Source organism: Neoarius graeffei, chromosome 15 (assembly GCF_027579695.1).
Source record: "Neoarius graeffei isolate fNeoGra1 chromosome 15, fNeoGra1.pri, whole genome shotgun sequence".
In the NCBI taxonomy this organism is placed as follows: Eukaryota; Metazoa; Chordata; class Actinopteri; order Siluriformes; family Ariidae; genus Neoarius; species Neoarius graeffei.
In genome coordinates, this window is record NC_083583.1 from 51,469,796 (window position 1) to 51,487,322 (window position 17,527).

Genomic DNA, 17,527 nt, shown 5'->3' on the forward strand with positions numbered 1-17,527 from the left:
TTCTTTGTATATGCTTGGACCCTACAGCAGGTCATCATGGGAGAGCATCTTCAGCAAGAGCAGCGAGGTGGTGACGCCACAGGAGTTGCAGTGCTGCCAGCGCTTGGTGCAGCTGTGCCGTGACTGTCTGCTAGTGGTTTACAAGTTCGTAGTGGAGTCACGCGGGTCGCTGACCGGCCTGAGCCTGGAGTGGGATGACCCCAGGTAAACCCCTCCCCTCAGATTTTTCTCTTTCCTCCGCACGTCTTTTTTTTTTTTTTTTCCCATATGTTCAACCTCGGTCCCCTGTGTAGCAAAATTCATAGGGAAGGGGCATATCTGACTTTTCAGCTGCACAGGGGAAGCCGTGAACAGGAAAAAATGACCCTCAGATTATCACTTAACTTAGTATGCCCCCCGAGGCGCAGCTAATTCAATTATAAAAGAGATGAGCCCGAGCAAAATAATCTGAAGAGCTTGTGCACAGCCTGCTTCCTGTGATCTATAGCCGCAGATAATGCCAGAGATTTTGATCCTATATATTCCAACAGGCATGTGGTTGTAATATATAGCACATTGTTCTTGCTTAGTAATTGGGTTGTGATTTAATTTAAAAGCTATAATTTAATTGGTTTCATTCTAATTGAATGAGAGAGTTAATTGCATGTGAGCTCAGCATTTTACAGACAGCTGCGTAATTAGTCAATACAAGTTTAAGGTATAATTCAAATGAAGTCTGGATTGCTTTCAATATTTACAATATTTATATGATATAGGCTGGGTGCGATTTGCTGGGGGGGATGGGGGGGATCATCCCCCCCTCTGGTTTTTATCTCTGCTGAAAAAAATCCTCGGGGACAACCCCGTCAATAAAACAAACAAACCAAAAAAAAAGTTGACATGACAGGCATGTTGTGGCACAGTTTTCTATGGTCTACATTGCACTCACTTTCAAAATGACCTGAAGTGGCAGCTTTGATGTTCACGAACGTCCCCAGCAAATAGATACATTGTAGATAATAACAATATCTTTGCGTTCTTATAGAACGCAAAGATATTATTATCTACAATGTATCAATGTGCAGGAATGCAAACAGCGCGCCTTTTGGCGGATGCCGCCTTTTTCACGGCCGTTTATTTTTTTAGGGGGGGTGTTGGAGTGTCTGATTATAATTTCAAAGTAAATTCTGTATTAAAATTACTAAATAAGCAAATCCGTTACAGTCCATGAAACAGGAAGTATAAGGATGAGAAAAAAAAAACAGTTTAAATCGGAAAGCTGCGCACAATGTGAACTGCGCCATCAGAGCAAACTGTTCATTTAGTATTCATGTATTTTAGTGATTTTCGAGTCACTGTCCATTTAATCCGGAGGGAGAGAAACATCACAGCAACACGACAAGCAATGCGAACTTTGTTGTGTTAGTGTTCGTGTATTTAGTCAGAGAGATAGGAAGATGAATTTACTATCTCTGGTTTAGTGTTCGTTTTCATTTAGTGTTATTCATTTGATATCATCGGATGTTACTGAGCTGTTAGCCTATTGTTACCTTAATTTTGTGACGTTTCATGATTAAAAAAAAAAAAAAACATCCCCCCTTCTGGTTTTTTGACAAATCGCACCCTGGATATAGGTACATGTATATTTTAAGCACTCTGACTTTCCAGCCTGTATTTTTCGTACACTGTACTTCATTCGAGTCTTGCCCATACTATATTTGTTGCCTATTTTTATAAAAATGAAGTGAGCATGAAGCATGGAAAAGGTATGTTAACATGCGATGCTAAGAAACACTTGTGTTCAGTATAGCTGTACACATATTTAAGTCAATCGAACCTGCTACTCCCAACCCCCCACCCCACCCCCACCCCAACCCCCAAGTCCAGTTCTGGTTTGTTGATATCCTTGCTCAAAGACACCTGATTCAGCTCAGCATTTAACTACCAGGTTTAACAGGTGTGTTAGAGCTGTGAAATTTTGCTTCTCTCTGGCCCAGGAGTGGAGTTTCAAATTTAGAGCTAACACTTTTTTTTTTTTTTTTTCCCGCCAGCATTTGGATTACGCTGTGGCTAGTATTCACTGAAAAGTATTGCAGACTTGACAAATTCATATCCTTCCTTAGAACTCCTAAGCAGATTAAAGCTTTTGTATGGGTATGGCCTCCTCCATTTTTCTCCTCCGACATTAAAACTATGACCCTGTCTTTCTGCTCTTGACTCGCGGACTGTGGTGAAGCTCGCCCTCGGCTGCCGGACCAGTCTCATCTCGTGGCTCGACTCCTTCTTCTTCTACCCTCTCGCTCCTTGACGCAGGTCTTTCTACTCTTGATTTTGGATCAACCCCTCCCCCCATATCTCCAGTCTGTCCAGACTGTAACCACCCACCCTCATGCACCTGTTTGCCACTTTTGCTCGCTTGTCTCTGAACATGGCATCTTGGAGGGGGTGCTGAATTAAAAAAAAAAAAGCTTTCTAAGAAAGCAAGCTAGTCATTCCTCCATCCTCTCCACTTACCATGGCAACAAGCACCCGCTCATTCGTCACAGCGAATCGCAACAGTTTCACTGCATGGTGCATGACGCGCACTTCCATATCTTTCCCAGGACATGCCTCATTGACGGCTCAGTGGCAGAACGGAGCAGGGGGATGACAGATTAGACTTTTCACTTAGCCGGCATATGCTTTGCCTCGTTAGGAAAATGATGTCTGAGTAGGGGCATGGCACCATATTGCTGGTGACCCCCCCCCCCTCCTTTCAACAGCCACTCATCCACCTCTCTGGCATGTGTGTTGCCCCCCTACCTGCACCCATACACCGCCTGTCCTACATCTGCCTCCACTTGCCAGCCTTGGCCAGTGGAGACACACTGGTTCCAGAGCCATCAGGGTGACGGAGACAGACTCTCAAGTGCCTGCCTCAGATGCATTTCTAAAAGGATGCAGGCTGCGAAACATCATTCCAGTCATTCCTAGTGACATTGATCGTATAATTGAAGATGCTTGTTTGAAATGAAGTGGGGTTTTGTGGTCTTTATTTATTTATTTATTTATACGTCCATCCCAAAATAAGTTTACATAGGCCAATAAAATACATAGTAACATATGCTGCTTTATTAATGAACAAAGTAGCATATGTCATATATCATATCTGCTTTATATGATATATGCACAGTTCCTTCCACAATTATTGCCCCCTCCCTTGTAGAAATGAGTAAAAAGTGTTAGGGAAAAAAAAAACTTTTGGTGAAGTCGCTTCATCTCGCACTGAAAAATGAGAAAAAAAATCCAACCTTTAATTGAAATAAATTTTATTCAGAGAAAAACAAATCCCTCATCAAGAAATAATTATTTTCAACAAAAGCACATGTGCCACCATTATTGGCACCCCTGGAAATTATAGTGAGCACAATGTAACTGAAGCATGTTTCCCATTTAAATTGTACATGTTTGAGTTGGAGTGTGTACTGTAGGAGCTTTCCAGCTGTAATCCATGACTTCCTGATCAACTGGGGAACAAATATGAGGTGACACAGAGGCCAAATTCCCTTAGCCATCCATCAACATGGGAACGATAAGAGAACATATAAACCAAATGGAGAAGTGTGTTGACCTTCATAAGTCAGGGAATGGTTATAAATATATAACTACTCGCCTGAAAATGTCCATTTCTACGATTAGGGCAATAATAAAAAAAAAAAAAAGTGGAGACCAACTGGAACTGTTACAAACTCACCTGGAAGAAGACCCAAGTTTATTTTGCCCCCACATACACTGAGGAGGAGGGTGAGACAGGCAAAAAAAAAAATCCCCAAGGATCACTGTTGGTGAATTACAAAAAACAGTAAAATCTGGGGGGGGGTGGCATGGTGGTGTAGTGGTTAGCACTGTCGCTTCACAACAAGAAGGTTCTGGGTTCGAGCCCAGAGGCCGGCAAGGGCCTTTGTGTGTCCGCGTGGGTTTCCTCCGGGTGCTCCGGTTTCCCCCACAGTCCAAAGACATGCAGGTTAGGTTAACTGGTGACTCTAAATTGACCGTAGGTGTGAATGTGAGTGTGAATGGTTGTCTGTGTCTATGTGTCAGCCCTGTGATGACCTGGCGACTTGTCCAGGGTGTACCCCGCCTTTCGCCCGTAGTCAGCTGGGATAGGCTCCAGCTTGCCTGCGACCCTGTAGAACAGGATAAAGCGGCTACAGATAATGGATGGATGGAGAGTAAAATCTTGGGGTTTCCAAGTCTCCAAAACCACCATCAGACGCCACCTCCATGGCAACAGATTATTGGAAAGTTTACCAGAAAAAAGCCTTTTCAGTCAGTTAACCACAAACGTAAGCACCTGAAGCTTGTGAAACGCTACTACAGTTTTTACTGGAACTGTGTTCTATGGTCTGATATAGCAAAAATGGAGCTTTTTGGTAAGAAACACTCAAGGTGGGTTTGGGGTAAAAAACAAAAAGGATGGATTTAATGAAAAGAACCCGATCCCAGCTGAAAAATATGGTGGAAGTTCTGTGATGTTTTGGGGCTGTTTTTCCTCCAAAGGCCCTGAAAACCTTGTTAGGGTACATGGCATCATGGACTCCATGAAACACCAGGGAGATCATTTATAAAACTCTGTGCAGTAGTTGACGTGAATGCACGTTTAATACAGTAGTGTGGTGAGGTGCATATATTATTGCTCAGTCATATTTTGAATAAGATGAGATAATGATCTGAGAGAACTGTGGAAGTGTGGCTGTACTTTCTATATTTAACCTGAATGTTAGTATTAGATCGAGAGTGTGACCACCATTATGGCTGGGTCCTATGACACTCTGATTAACCCTTACTGAATCTAAAATGGACACAAATGCTGTTTTCAAAGGGTCTTCTGGGTTATCAAAGTGAATATTAAAATCTCCAACAACTAAAGCTTTGTCTAAGGAAATAACCAGGTCTGAGAGAAAATCCGCAAATTCAGAAAGAAACTCAGAATATGGCCCCAGGGCATTTTAAATCAAAATCTGGCTGCGTCTTCCAGGAAACTAAAACTGGGTCGTGATTGGATCTTCCAGCAGGACAATGATCTGAAGCAGATGTCCAGATCAACACAGAAATGGTTAACTGAGCACAGAATCAAGCTTCTGCCCCGACCATCTCAGTCCCTTGACATGAACCCCATTGAAAACCTGTGGGGTGAGCTGAAGAGCAGAGAGCACGAGAGAGGGTCGAGGACCCTGGATGATGTGGAGAGATTGTGTAAAGAGGAACAGGATTGGTCTCGGATGTCCTGCTCTGTATCTCCAACCTTATAAAATGTTATAGGAGAAACTCAGTACTGTTTTACTGGCAAAGGGAGACTGTACAAAACATTAAATGCAGGGGTGCCAATAATTGTGGCACATGTATTTTCAAGAAAAACACATTTCTTGATGAGGGATTTGGTTTTTCTCTGACTAAATTTCAATTAAAGGTTGGATTTTTCTCATTTTTTCAATGTGAGATGAAGTGACTTCACCAAAAGATGGATTTTTTTTCCTAACCCTTTTTACTAATCTTTACAAGGGGGCAGTAATCGCAGAGGGGGGGTGTGTGTGTGTATATACACACACACACACACACACACACACACACACACACACACACACACACACACACAAATATTTGTGTGTATATATATTTGTGTGTTTTTTTCCTATTATTATATTCCCCCTATGTGCGCGTGCATACACACACACACACACACACACATTATATATATAAAATTTTTAAGGTCCAAAAAAAAAAAACCAAACAGTGCAGGCAACAGGACCATGCGGAAGTGCACCTGCTCAAAAACATGGGGGTGGGTGGAGTGCAGGCACTAGGACCATGCAAAAACATCCCCTGCTCAAGCTGCCCTCTCCTCTTGTGCACTCCAAAAACGATTCAAGTGATTTGATTCAGACAATAGTTAGCAATGTCAGAACTCCCCAAGCGACAAAAGATGGAGGACAGATGACTTTATTTTATTTTTTAATAAGTGTGTGAGTGATGTCTTCAGACACACTCTATATTAAGTTAGCTCACTTTATGTTACGAATATTCTTAGTGAGATCATGTTGGAATATGACATTACCTTGGAAACACATTCAAGTTATCTAGCCATAGAAAATGACTTATTTTTACATGTAATTTCAAACGAGCACAGTCAGTCTACTACTGTACTTCACTCAACACATAAATCAGAGTAGTGATAGGCAGTGGAGAGGGGAGTGAAACCAATTACAGAAAGAAGAAATACGCTTTCCGACTTTCTAATTAGAATTATAAATGGTTCATATGCCATTTTAATCTCTAAATCAGTACAGTATAATACTTTCATTCGTGAAAGTGTTTTTATTTGGAAATAATTTCTTGTGTCTGTAACTCAGCAGGAACAGCTGCCCCCAGGTGATAGGCAAGGAGCAGGAACAGCTGCCCCCAGGCGATGGTCAGGGAGCAGGAACAGCTGCCCCCAGGTGATAGGCAGGGAGCAGGAACAGCTGCCCCCAGGTGATAGGCAGGGAGCAGGAACAGCTGCCCCCAGGCGATGGTCAGGGAGCAGGAACAGCTGCCCCCAGGTGATAGGCAGGGAGCAGGAACAGCTGCCCCCAGGTGATGGGCAGGGAGCAGGAACAGCTACCCCAGGTGATGGGCAGGGAGCAGGAACAGCTGCCCCCAGGTGATGGTCAGGGAGCAGGAACAGCTACCCCAGGCGATAAGCAGGGAGCAGGAACAGCTGCCCCAGGTGTTGGGCAGGGAGCAGGAACAGCTGCCCCAGGTGTTGGGCAGGGAGCAGGAACAGCTGCCCCGGGCGATGGGCAGGAGGGAACAGGTGCCCCGGGCGATGGGCAGGGAGCAGGAACAGCATTTAGAAAGTGGAGAGGTGAGCGAATTACAAATGACAGAACGATAAGGTATGAGGGGCTGTGGTACAGATGGGTGACAAACCCAAAATGAAGTGTTTTTAGTGGTGAGGCCACCATGAGTCTCCAGAATATCTTCAGTGCTCCTTGCCAAGTCTGTGGAACTGTACTGGAGGGATGAACTTTCCTCCAAGATATTCCCTCATTTATATACAACCTTTATTTAATCAGGTAATTTAATCGATATCAAGATTTATTTTGTGAGAAAGACCTGGGTACAGCAGATAGACCTCAGGTAAGGGTATCTGGAAAAAACTTAAGCCCTTTTGAGGATTTGTGCCTGTACTTGTACCCCACCACCATCACAATTGTAATAAAAATTCTGCCCCTGCCTGACTCGAGCACAAGAACACGACCAGCTCTCCTGCTGAAACTGCATCCCCTCAGCACAGGACTCACCATGGGATCAGTGGCTTTGATCCAACTTGGATTTAAAAAAAAAAAAAAAATTCAGTTGTTGTGCGAAGATATGAAATTTATCTTCGACTGGTGAACATATTCACGAGTGAGCGAAGTGAACAAGTTAAAATATTTTCAACAACACGAGAAGATGATAAACTTCGTGGCTTTGCATCACTGTGTAATGTTCTTAATATTATTTGGACACATCCACAAAAAAAATGCAGGTTAATCAAAAGAATCTTAATTCTGTACTCGTTCGCTATGTTGACAACATGCGTCCAGTCAGTGCATCCAGCGGTTTTGGTTCTCCATGTCCTGGATGCAGTTTGCATGAAAAATACGAGTGGCATATTTCCCAGTAAAACTCTTGGGTCCATATAATAAATAGATAGATAATATATACACACACGCCAGTTCCAACACAGCTCGTATATATGTTGTGTATGTATTATACAGTATGGACATGAGTGTTTTACTGGGAAATACGCCACTTGTATTTTTCCATACAAGCTACATCTGGGACATAGAGAACCACAACTGTGACATAAATCCCTATATGTCACTCGTGAGGAAATCGCTGAATTGTTTTTGATAAATTTGGGTACTTTTTGTTTGTGTCTGTATAATAAAAAGAAACGCACATGTTGGCTTGAAGATATGAAGTTTATCTTTTATGTTGAAAAACTCGCATTTTTCATACGAAATACATCACGGATCTGAGCGACTTATTTAAATAAATAATATTGGCTGTCGTTGAGTGGTACATCAGACATATTCCATTCAGCTAGTATGAACGAGTTGAAGATGAGTTCGCTATCATGTGCAATATCAAGCACAGAAATCATAGCTAAAGGGAATATATCTGATATACCATGAAAAAAAAGCCAATATTATTATTATATTCATACACACACTCTTCATATCAGCATTCTTGAAGGCCAACGCTAGTTTGTCCATGAATTGGCACCATCAGCGCGGCAGTGCAGTCACCTTCCAGCCGGTGTAGCGTTCATCAGTAGTGTTAGCAAATGCTAACAAAGCAGTGCTATTGAGAGCAAATAGCACAGGCTAACGTCCGAGAAACTAAGATTTCTGTCTCCAGACTCTTCTTCCACTCATGCTCGCCACAGTATTTTTCACTCAGACTTAAGTATTCATTTCCTTGTGTAATTTACTTAGTTACTTTTAAAATCAACATCGACAGCTACGCACAACGAAGCGACCTGGCAGCCAAAATTCTCTCTAAATCTTCCGTTTTTAACGAAGCAAACCTGGCAACCATGTTTGTTTACAAATTATCACCGTCGTTCACTAGCACAGACGTTTTACGTGCCCGACATGTCTCTTTTCCAGTTTTTCAATGTCCGTTGGTATGTTTTTCTCTTGTAAATATGCGTGAAGAATAATGAAGTTTTGGTAGCCTTTTGGGTGTTCAACACATTTTTCTCTTTCCCCACGAACACAGAAATGGTTGTGCGCATGCGCAGCAGAAAAGCTTCTTATTGGATATTCACCCTCCGATGTGTGACATGTTGTCTTGTCACATGCAATATTGTAACAATATTGAACGCTCATTCTCCATTGGGTAGAGTGGCGTAATACACGTAGGATAAGTGATATGCTAACAATATTGCATGCTATCAAACCAAATGAATGAAACCCGCTAGAAGGGAATAGAATACATGTTTTTATTCCATTGAAAAAGTGTCCTTAATGTATAATAATCACTGATATTTCACGCCAATAATGTCACTCCCAGTGTTTTGCCCGCTGACTAGACGCGCATTGTCAAAATGGTGAACTGGTTCAAAATGAAAAGTCTCTGGATTAGCTTGCGCATATATATATATATATATATATATATATATATATATATATATATATATATAATGAGTGATTCCACGCTTATGGGTACTGAAATGGGGACATGAACTTTATTTTTAAAAATTCACCTAAAACCATTTCTTTTTTTACCATCAGGTCACAAAACATGTAATCTTTAATGAATGATATGTTAAAAGATAACTTTAATTTTCTGAGATGTAATAAAAACATATTTATATGCCAAAGTCAAGCCTATGAGTTCCAAAATGATGTCTGTTACATTACTTCTGTTACGATTGTCCATCTCGCGTCTGTTACAAATTAATTACAATCTAGCTCTATACCATGTTAATCTTATTGAAAGAATGTGTATGTTTATTCTACTACACATGTTTATTAATTATATTTGCTAAAACATCACCTTCCTATGTTTCAAAAAGTAATTCTACATTGTTAAAATTGAGAATCTATATGTCCACAACACTTCTGTTACGTTCTGACTTTGGCATATAAATATGTTTTATTACATCTCAGAAAATTAAAGTTATCTTTTAACATATCATTCATTAAAGATTACATGTTTTGTGACCTGATGGTAAAAAAAGAAATGGTTTTAGGTGAATTTTTAAAAATAAGTTCATGTCCCCATTTCAGTACCCATAAGCTTGGAATCACTCATTCGTAGTGACCTTCTTGCTGTGAGGCGACAGCGCTAACCACTACACCACCGTGCCGCCATATATATATATATATGGGCAAGGTCAAGGGGAAGTGAACATCGATGGCAAAAATTCAAAATGGTCTTAGGCACTTTTGCTCATTCTAGATGTTTAGGTATTGGTCTGAACCTTCTGGAAGAAGTTGAATTTCTCTAATTGGATCACTACGAAAAAAATGAGAGCTGTTTGAATTGGGGTGTGTGTAAATATGTCGGCACTAATTTTTTCACATAAATATTGGCATTTTTGCTCCAAGTTTTTTCTTCAGTGTTTAATTCAAAATCTTATCCATTTAACTATTATTTGCATTGCCATGATCATAAAATTAGCATACAACCTTAGTTTTAGGGGTTGATCTGAAAAAAGGTGTTTTTGAATGGTCTGAATTTCACAATCTTGGGTAATCCTGATTTGTTATTCCGTTACCAAAAAAAAACCATTTTTAAATTTTTTTTTGCCTAATTTTTATTTTGAAAAAGTGAAACTTTTAAAAAGAAAGCTTCTTTGGACCTATAATCAGATTCTAAGATCAGTTGTTTGATTTAAAATTTTTTTGGTTATTTGTTCAGTGGTCCAAATCAGTTACTCCGTTACCAGGTAACGGAGTAACTGATTAAGTCACGGAGTAACATCAGCTTTTAACTTACTAAATCAATGTTTTCAATGCATTTCTTTTTGGTTTTTCCCATTTTTATGTTATAGAAATGCAGATTAGCACAATATCAGTCTTAAAACATCACAGACATGCAGTAAGATGATATCTTTATTCACCCTGGGCACTCGACAACTTCACAATCTTTGACCCTCCATGGCTTCGTGGGCTTCTTCAGTTCAACTTAGAATTTTTATTCATGTCTTCTCTACTTGCATTGGTGGCTTCATGTAATATCAGGTATATAAACAGTATCAAAATAAACTGCCTAAGTGAAGACTCCAAGAGGGAACGTTAAAGATGGCTTTAACCAAAGCAGAAAAGCAGAGGTGGTACAGAGAACGTCAACGAGAAAGAGTCGGTGAAGAAGTGTTGAAACAGAAAGATGCTGAAAGAAAACGTTTGACCCGAGCAAAAGATAAAGATGCTGATAATGAAAAGGCAAGAGATAGGATGCGGAAGTGGCGGGCTGCCAAAAAAGAAGAAAACAACAAAGCTAATGCATACAGTACACCCTCAAGTCTCAATCGTGCTGTCAAGCGTACGCTTAATACCCTTCCACAATCTCCACGCAAACGAAGGAAGGTTGTTACTAAACTGACCCAGCAATTTGAAGCAGAGTATTCTGCGGAACCAGAAGCTGCCAAACCAGAACAACTCCCACCACCGGCTAATAAGATTCCAGATGAAATACGAAATCACATACAGGAATTCTACCTTCGGTCAGACATCAGTTGGACGGCCCCAGGCAGGAAGGACAGCATAACGGTCGTTAGAGATGGCAAAAAAGTCAAAGAACAGCGCCACTACCTCTTAATGACAATTCAGGAAGCATTTGCTCTCTATAAAGAAGAAAATCCAAATGACGCTGTCAAACTGACGAGTTTCAAATCATTTCAGCCAGATGTGGTGCTGTTCAGAAGTGATATGCCGCACAATGTTTGCGTGTGCCAATATCATGAAAACCTGAATCTTATACTCCAAGGACTCGGTCGAATAAATACCATTCCTGACAATCACAAACTTCTCCTTCGTACATTGTGCTGTGACATTGACAATGAGAACTGTATTTTTGGGAAGTGCGAAACTTGTCAGCGGAAGATAAGCACCGACTCATTAGCAGAACTGGTTGATGATGATGAACTGTTGTCCAAGAATGCCAAATGGTTCAAGTGGATTCGTACTGATGAAGGGAAGATGGCCAAAGTGGAAGAAACAGGAACCGTAAATGATGCATTGCAGTTACTTGCCAATAAGCTCCCCGCCTTCAAGATTCACTGCTTCATCAAAAGCAAGCAGGCTGCTGAGTTCGTGCTGGCCTATTCGAACCCTCGCCCCAACCACGCCGTAATGCAGATTGACTTTAGTGAAAATGCTGCGATAATCGAGCAGGATGAGGTACAGAGTGCGCACTGGAGTCACATCCAGGTGACAATCTTCACTGCTGTCGCATGGATCATGGAAGATACCAAGTCGTACTGCATTACATCTGACACCCAGTCACACAATAAATACACTGCTGCCGTCTTCTTGAACACTTTGATTGACAACCTGCGGGCGGCAATGCCCGGTGAACTTACAGATCTAGACATTTTCTCTGATGGCGCTGGTCAGCACTTCAAGCAGAAGTACATGTTCTTGTTCATCTCAAGTTTGCTGGAATCGAAAGGCATACGCATCCATTGGCACTTCTTTGCAACATCGCACGGAAAAGGAGCCGTTGATGGTATTGGCGGAACTGTCAAAAGAACTGTTTTTAGTGGTGTGAAGAGTCGCCGTTATCACATCACCAATGCAGAAGAATACGCATCTTGTGCCAAGGAGCTCCTGAAATCGACAACTATTCTTCATGTAAGCAGTGCTGAAATCAATGACATGAAGCCAGAGTTGGACAAACTGTGGGGTGCGGCGATCACAGTTCCCGGTACACACAACGTGCACTGTGTTCGAACAATAAGTCATGGAGTCGTGTCCGTGTCAAATTACTCCAGGCAGGTTGGGTCCACACATTGTCTCCTGCCTCAAGCTGCGATCGATACCCAAGACACTACATTCAAACCCGAGAACAACCCATCAGATGAGACTCCGATCCCAGATGAGACACCAATCGCAGATGAGACTCCGATCATCGAGTATGTGCCATCCCAGTCAGTTCCTGATCCCAGCAGCGAGGAAGAAAAAGAAGCTGCTTCGTTTGTCGTCGCTGGCAAATGGTATGCTGTCTACTGGGAGAAAACTCATTACTGGTTCATTGGACAGGCCCTGCATGAGCATAAGAAGGACAAGTCAAAATGGGTGTTCTCATTCCTCGAGCAAGTTGACGAAGAAACAAACGGTTTCAAGACAACAAATGACTGACTCTGCTAAACTTGATCACGTTCTAGCAGAAATTGATGCTCCAGCTCCATCCTCATCCACAAGGACCAGTCTCTTAAAACTTACTGCCACTGACTTTAACTTGGTTAGGGAGATGTTTGCCAACTTCCTATAAAATGAGAACTTTTGATGAACTGTGAATATTAATTTGATACGAACTTGAATGAACTTTTGGTCCCTGTGAATGATGAACTGTGAATATGAATTAACTGTGAACCTGAATGAACTTAAAAGATAAATGAAGCCCTTTTGCTCTTTAAAACAGTTATTTGATTACTTTAATAAAGAAAATAAGATAAAACAATGCTTATTATTCATTTTAAACAAACCCTCACTCATCATAATTATTTGTTACTCCGTGACCAGGTTGCCTTGTTACTCCGTTACCGCGCAAGGCTAAAAAAAGTGTCCCTGATTCAAGAGGGGTTATAATTTCACCCTAATTTTTTGTTTGGGGATAGATAACTCAATATACTAACAGAATAAATAGCCACTTTTACATTCTTGTGCTGGAAACCGCATGTTATCCCTATCTGACTAAACATGCAAAAATCAGATGTAGTTTTCAGGTTACTCCGTTACCGGGCCTATTTTGGTGGTTTTCACCCAAAAAGTGTCAAAATCCAAAGAAAAATTTTTACCATTTAAAAGCACTAATATGGCCTATTAAAAATGTATTTAAGTCATTTTCATATCCAAATTGGTTTGAGTGTAATGGCCCAAAAACAGCAATTTTGTTACTCCGTTACCCCTTGACCTTGCCCATATATATATATATATATATATATATATATATATATATATATGGCGGCACGGTGGTGTAGTGGTTAGCGCTGTCGCCTCACAGCAAGAAGGTCCGGGTTCGAGCCCTGTGGCCGGCGAGGGCCTTTCTGTGTGGAGTTTGCATGTTCTCCCCGTGTCCGCGTGGGTTTCCTCCGGGTGCTCCGGTTTCCCCCACAGTCCAAAGACATGCAGGTTAGGTTAACTGGTGACTCTAAATTGAGCGTAGGTGTGAATGTGAGTGTGAATGGTTGTCTGTGTCTATGTGTCAGCCCTGTGATGACCTGGCGACTTGTCCAGGGTGTACCCCGCCTTTCACCCGTAGTCAGCTGGGATAGGCTCCAGCTTGCCTGCGACCCTGTAGAACAGGATAAAGCGGCTAGAGATAATGAGATGAGATATTTATATATTTTTTTAAATGGATGTGTCCATTTAAAAAAAAAAAACAGTACACGGTTGCATGATGAAATTTATTTATTTTCTCATGCTGAAAAATATCACTCATTCACTACTCATCATTCACCACTTGATGATAAACTTTAGATCTTCACGCCACCATGTAATATCCTCACTCTCTCTCTCACACACACACACACCTCACATCAAGTCTCTAATTTATTTATTATTTATTTTTCCTCAATTTTTTTGTAGCACAGTGTGGCAGGACTTTTGAACATGTACTTTATACATGCAAACTGACTGGAGATATGTGGAGATCTTCAACTCATTGTGTATAATTAGGAAGACCTGCACATTTTCAAAAAAAAAAAAAAAATTATAGTTAGACAGCTGCTGGCTCTCAGGGGGCTTTCCGCTGGCAGGTTTTCCTAAAAACTACTCAGTGATCAAAAGCCAAAGACCTGGTGGAAGCATTACAGAGGTCCAATTAAATATTGCCGGCAGCCTGATTAGACCCTGAGTCACGGAGCCCCTTTACATGCATCCTTAAACAGACACCTTTGTCAGAGAATGGCACCTTTCGGCTCGTAAAATATTTGTGAAGCCTTTGGAATTCCATGGATTTTTGTGTGAATAGCTCCTGAAAAGTAATACCAAAAAAAAAAAAAAATCTCATTTCTCATATAAATGGCACACTTTTTAACTGGCTATACATTCAGGTGTTTGTCTAATCAGATTTTTTTTTCTTTTGTGATACAACTTGTATTCTAAAATATTGACATTTACGTCTGGCATGTATATTAATATATAAGCATTTAGAATGATGGAAAAATGTGTCTCCCCCTTTCATTGTTGCACTTTGGTGAACGGGTTGGATGTTGTACAGTAGTTAATCTACATTCTAAAATATCTGCTTGACAAGCACTAGTGGTACTCTTGAGCAGTTTCAAGGGCATTCTTCTTGAACTAAATGAAGTTAATTTGACTTTTCACAAGTCTCCTGGGTATGGCGGCAATGCCGCAGAAGCCCTCAGAGCAAATCTTTTTTAGTATACTTAGAAGAAGCAGCATGGCTAATTTGTCCTGGGGATATTATACAAGGAAGTCTGTCACGAGTACCATGTTACAGTGACGAGCCCAAGGGTTATTTTACAGTTCTTGTTACAGTTTTTTACCGTCATATTGCACTAGCCAGGTGTAGGTCATTTGGTTCGAGCAAAGTGTTGTGTTAGCTTTCACTGCCTTTAATGAATAAACAATTTAAGTGTCCTCATTAACAGTCCGTGATGAGATCTGTACAGCTATCCTATGTGGGTCATATCCTGTCTCAATTAGTTCACCTCCACGTCTCATTTCAGGTCTTAATTATCTTAGCCAGTATCCACTTTCGGACATCCTTCTCCTGTTAGACGGATTTAAGCAGAGTTTATGTTCAGTGGTGTCCTCCACCAGTCTATTAACACGAGGCTTGTTCAGCTGCCCGAGTGAAGATGCAAAATGTCACTCATCATTAAAAACAGACGGCATTTACAAGAAGGGATCAGGGGAAAACAGAGAGGTTGGAGCATGTTGGGTTGGACAGTATCGAGCTGGGGGGGGGGAGCGTTTGCTTTGTGTTGTCAGATTGCTAACACGGCTTGATCTCCACATGTGACCTTTTGCAACTCTAATCTGGCTTCTACATCTCCTGTCAATCCTCTGTCTGTTTCCTATCTCTGTGTGTGTGTAGGTATCTGGTGCCAGTGACCTCCCAGTTTATAATCAAGTGGCCTTCCTCCAGCTCGAGCCGGAACGTGGCCTCTCGAAGTCTCTTCACCACCCGCATGGGCCACTTCTAATCCATCCTGGACACTCGCTGCCTCCTGGGGAAGAAAAGGGCAGAGATCCCTCTTCTACAACCCCGCCCCCCCGGAGGACACGCTAACTCTGGAAGCATGCGAAAAGGGATTTTGCCAGTCCGCTTTTTTAGATGTAGGCGTTGATGCATCAGAGGCAGACAATTGGGCAGTCCCTGCCTTGGGTTCGGCTTGAGCCTGTGGATCTGGTATTTAAAAAAAAAAAAAGAAGGTCTGCTGTACAGTTATCTCCTTTTACTGTAAAATATGATTCATCATTCTGGATTTATGTCCAGGACTTGCAAAATAATTCTGTCAATAAAAGTGAATGTTTCAGTGAAGTTTAAATGGAATGGGATTTGTGTGTACGCTTGTTGCTGAAGAAAGATAACGTACAATGCTGATTTTTTTTTTTCTTTTTCCTTCTTCTTTCTTGTTTTTGCTGCTTGCAATGTTTGCCAATGGCTGGTGCTGTTTTTCTTAACTGATTTTCTGACATTTTGCCACAGTATATAGTAGTAAGATGAATTTACCGGTAGGTGTACAGAGCAGTTGTGTCAAACTTCTTTTTCTCGAGCCAGAATGAAGGAAGGTCTTCTGAGAACATGCCTTTGAGAAAAGTGTGTAAAAGTCTGCAGTGCTGCAGTCAACAGCGATCGCTTGGGTATGCCTGTACATAGTCCTTTAAACTTGTGCATTTTCAGCTGGCAAAGGGTAAATCACTGCACATCAGAAATACTTGAATTTATTTATACTATTTATTTTTATTTGAAATGTTTTAATTTACATGCACTACTAACTTAAGGTTTTAAAACATTTTTCATTTTGTCTAAATTTTATGTATGTAAGGGTTTTTTGGTTTTTGGCTTTACTAAAGGGATGAGTTTGAAAGGACTGTAGCTCTTTGCTAAACTGCCGTGTTTGTGTTTTAGCGGCTATGCCCTGTAATTTTTTTTCAGCCTGTATGCAAGTGCCAGTGCAGATTGTGGCGTGCCAAGACTAAGCACAACCAGGAATGTGTTAATGGCTTCGAAATTGAGGTTAGTGAGTAATTAGAATGCTCTGTATGACAGTAGATAGTGTTAGAATTTCAATTTGAAAAAGCTCCTGGTAGCTAATTTTCAGGTAGGTTGTATCCCATTAAAAATGCTAATGCAGGATGTTTTCGGTTATGTCCTTCAACAGTCCTTTTTTAATGAATATGGCAAAAACTTTATGCTAAGAAACCTATATGCTGGTTGTTGTTTTTTTGTTTGTTTGTTTGTTTTTTCCCCCCTCCTATCCCGTAACGTCATTTCACTATGCCTGAATTTGGTTCATGTTCATTCTAGATAATGATTTTTAAGTTTAACAGCAATAAAAGACTGGTGGTTCTAGATTTTTGGTCTGTATTTATCATTAAGCTGTCTCTGACTCATTTCTGCCCACTGAATTGAGTGACAACTTTTGTCTTTGCTCTTTGGGCTTCCTTCTAATGTTGTTGTAACATGAGAGATCTTGAGAATATCTAAATAACTGACACACGTGTGCGCGCGCACACGCACTCATCAACCTGCACAAAACTGACAATCTGTGTCATTCCTCCCTGTCTCATGTGAAACTTGGAAGAGCAACCTCAGTAACCTTGTCATGTCATGT

The 17,527-nt window shown here is 41.1% G+C and overlaps 1 protein-coding gene across 1 annotated transcript in view; it reads left to right on the forward strand.

Moving 5' to 3' along the window:
• ttll7 (tubulin tyrosine ligase-like family, member 7) overlaps nucleotides 1-17,205 on the forward strand; it is a 184,839-nt gene extending 167,634 nt beyond the window's left edge. Inside the window, exons 20-21 of the mRNA XM_060941574.1 lie at nucleotides 28-204; nucleotides 15,784-17,205. Coding sequence (XP_060797557.1) covers nucleotides 28-204; nucleotides 15,784-15,892 — 286 coding nt within the window. The 3' untranslated portion in view covers nucleotides 15,893-17,205. The remainder of the gene's footprint in view (nucleotides 1-27; nucleotides 205-15,783) is intronic.
• The last annotated feature ends 322 nt before the right edge of the window (nucleotides 17,206-17,527 follow it).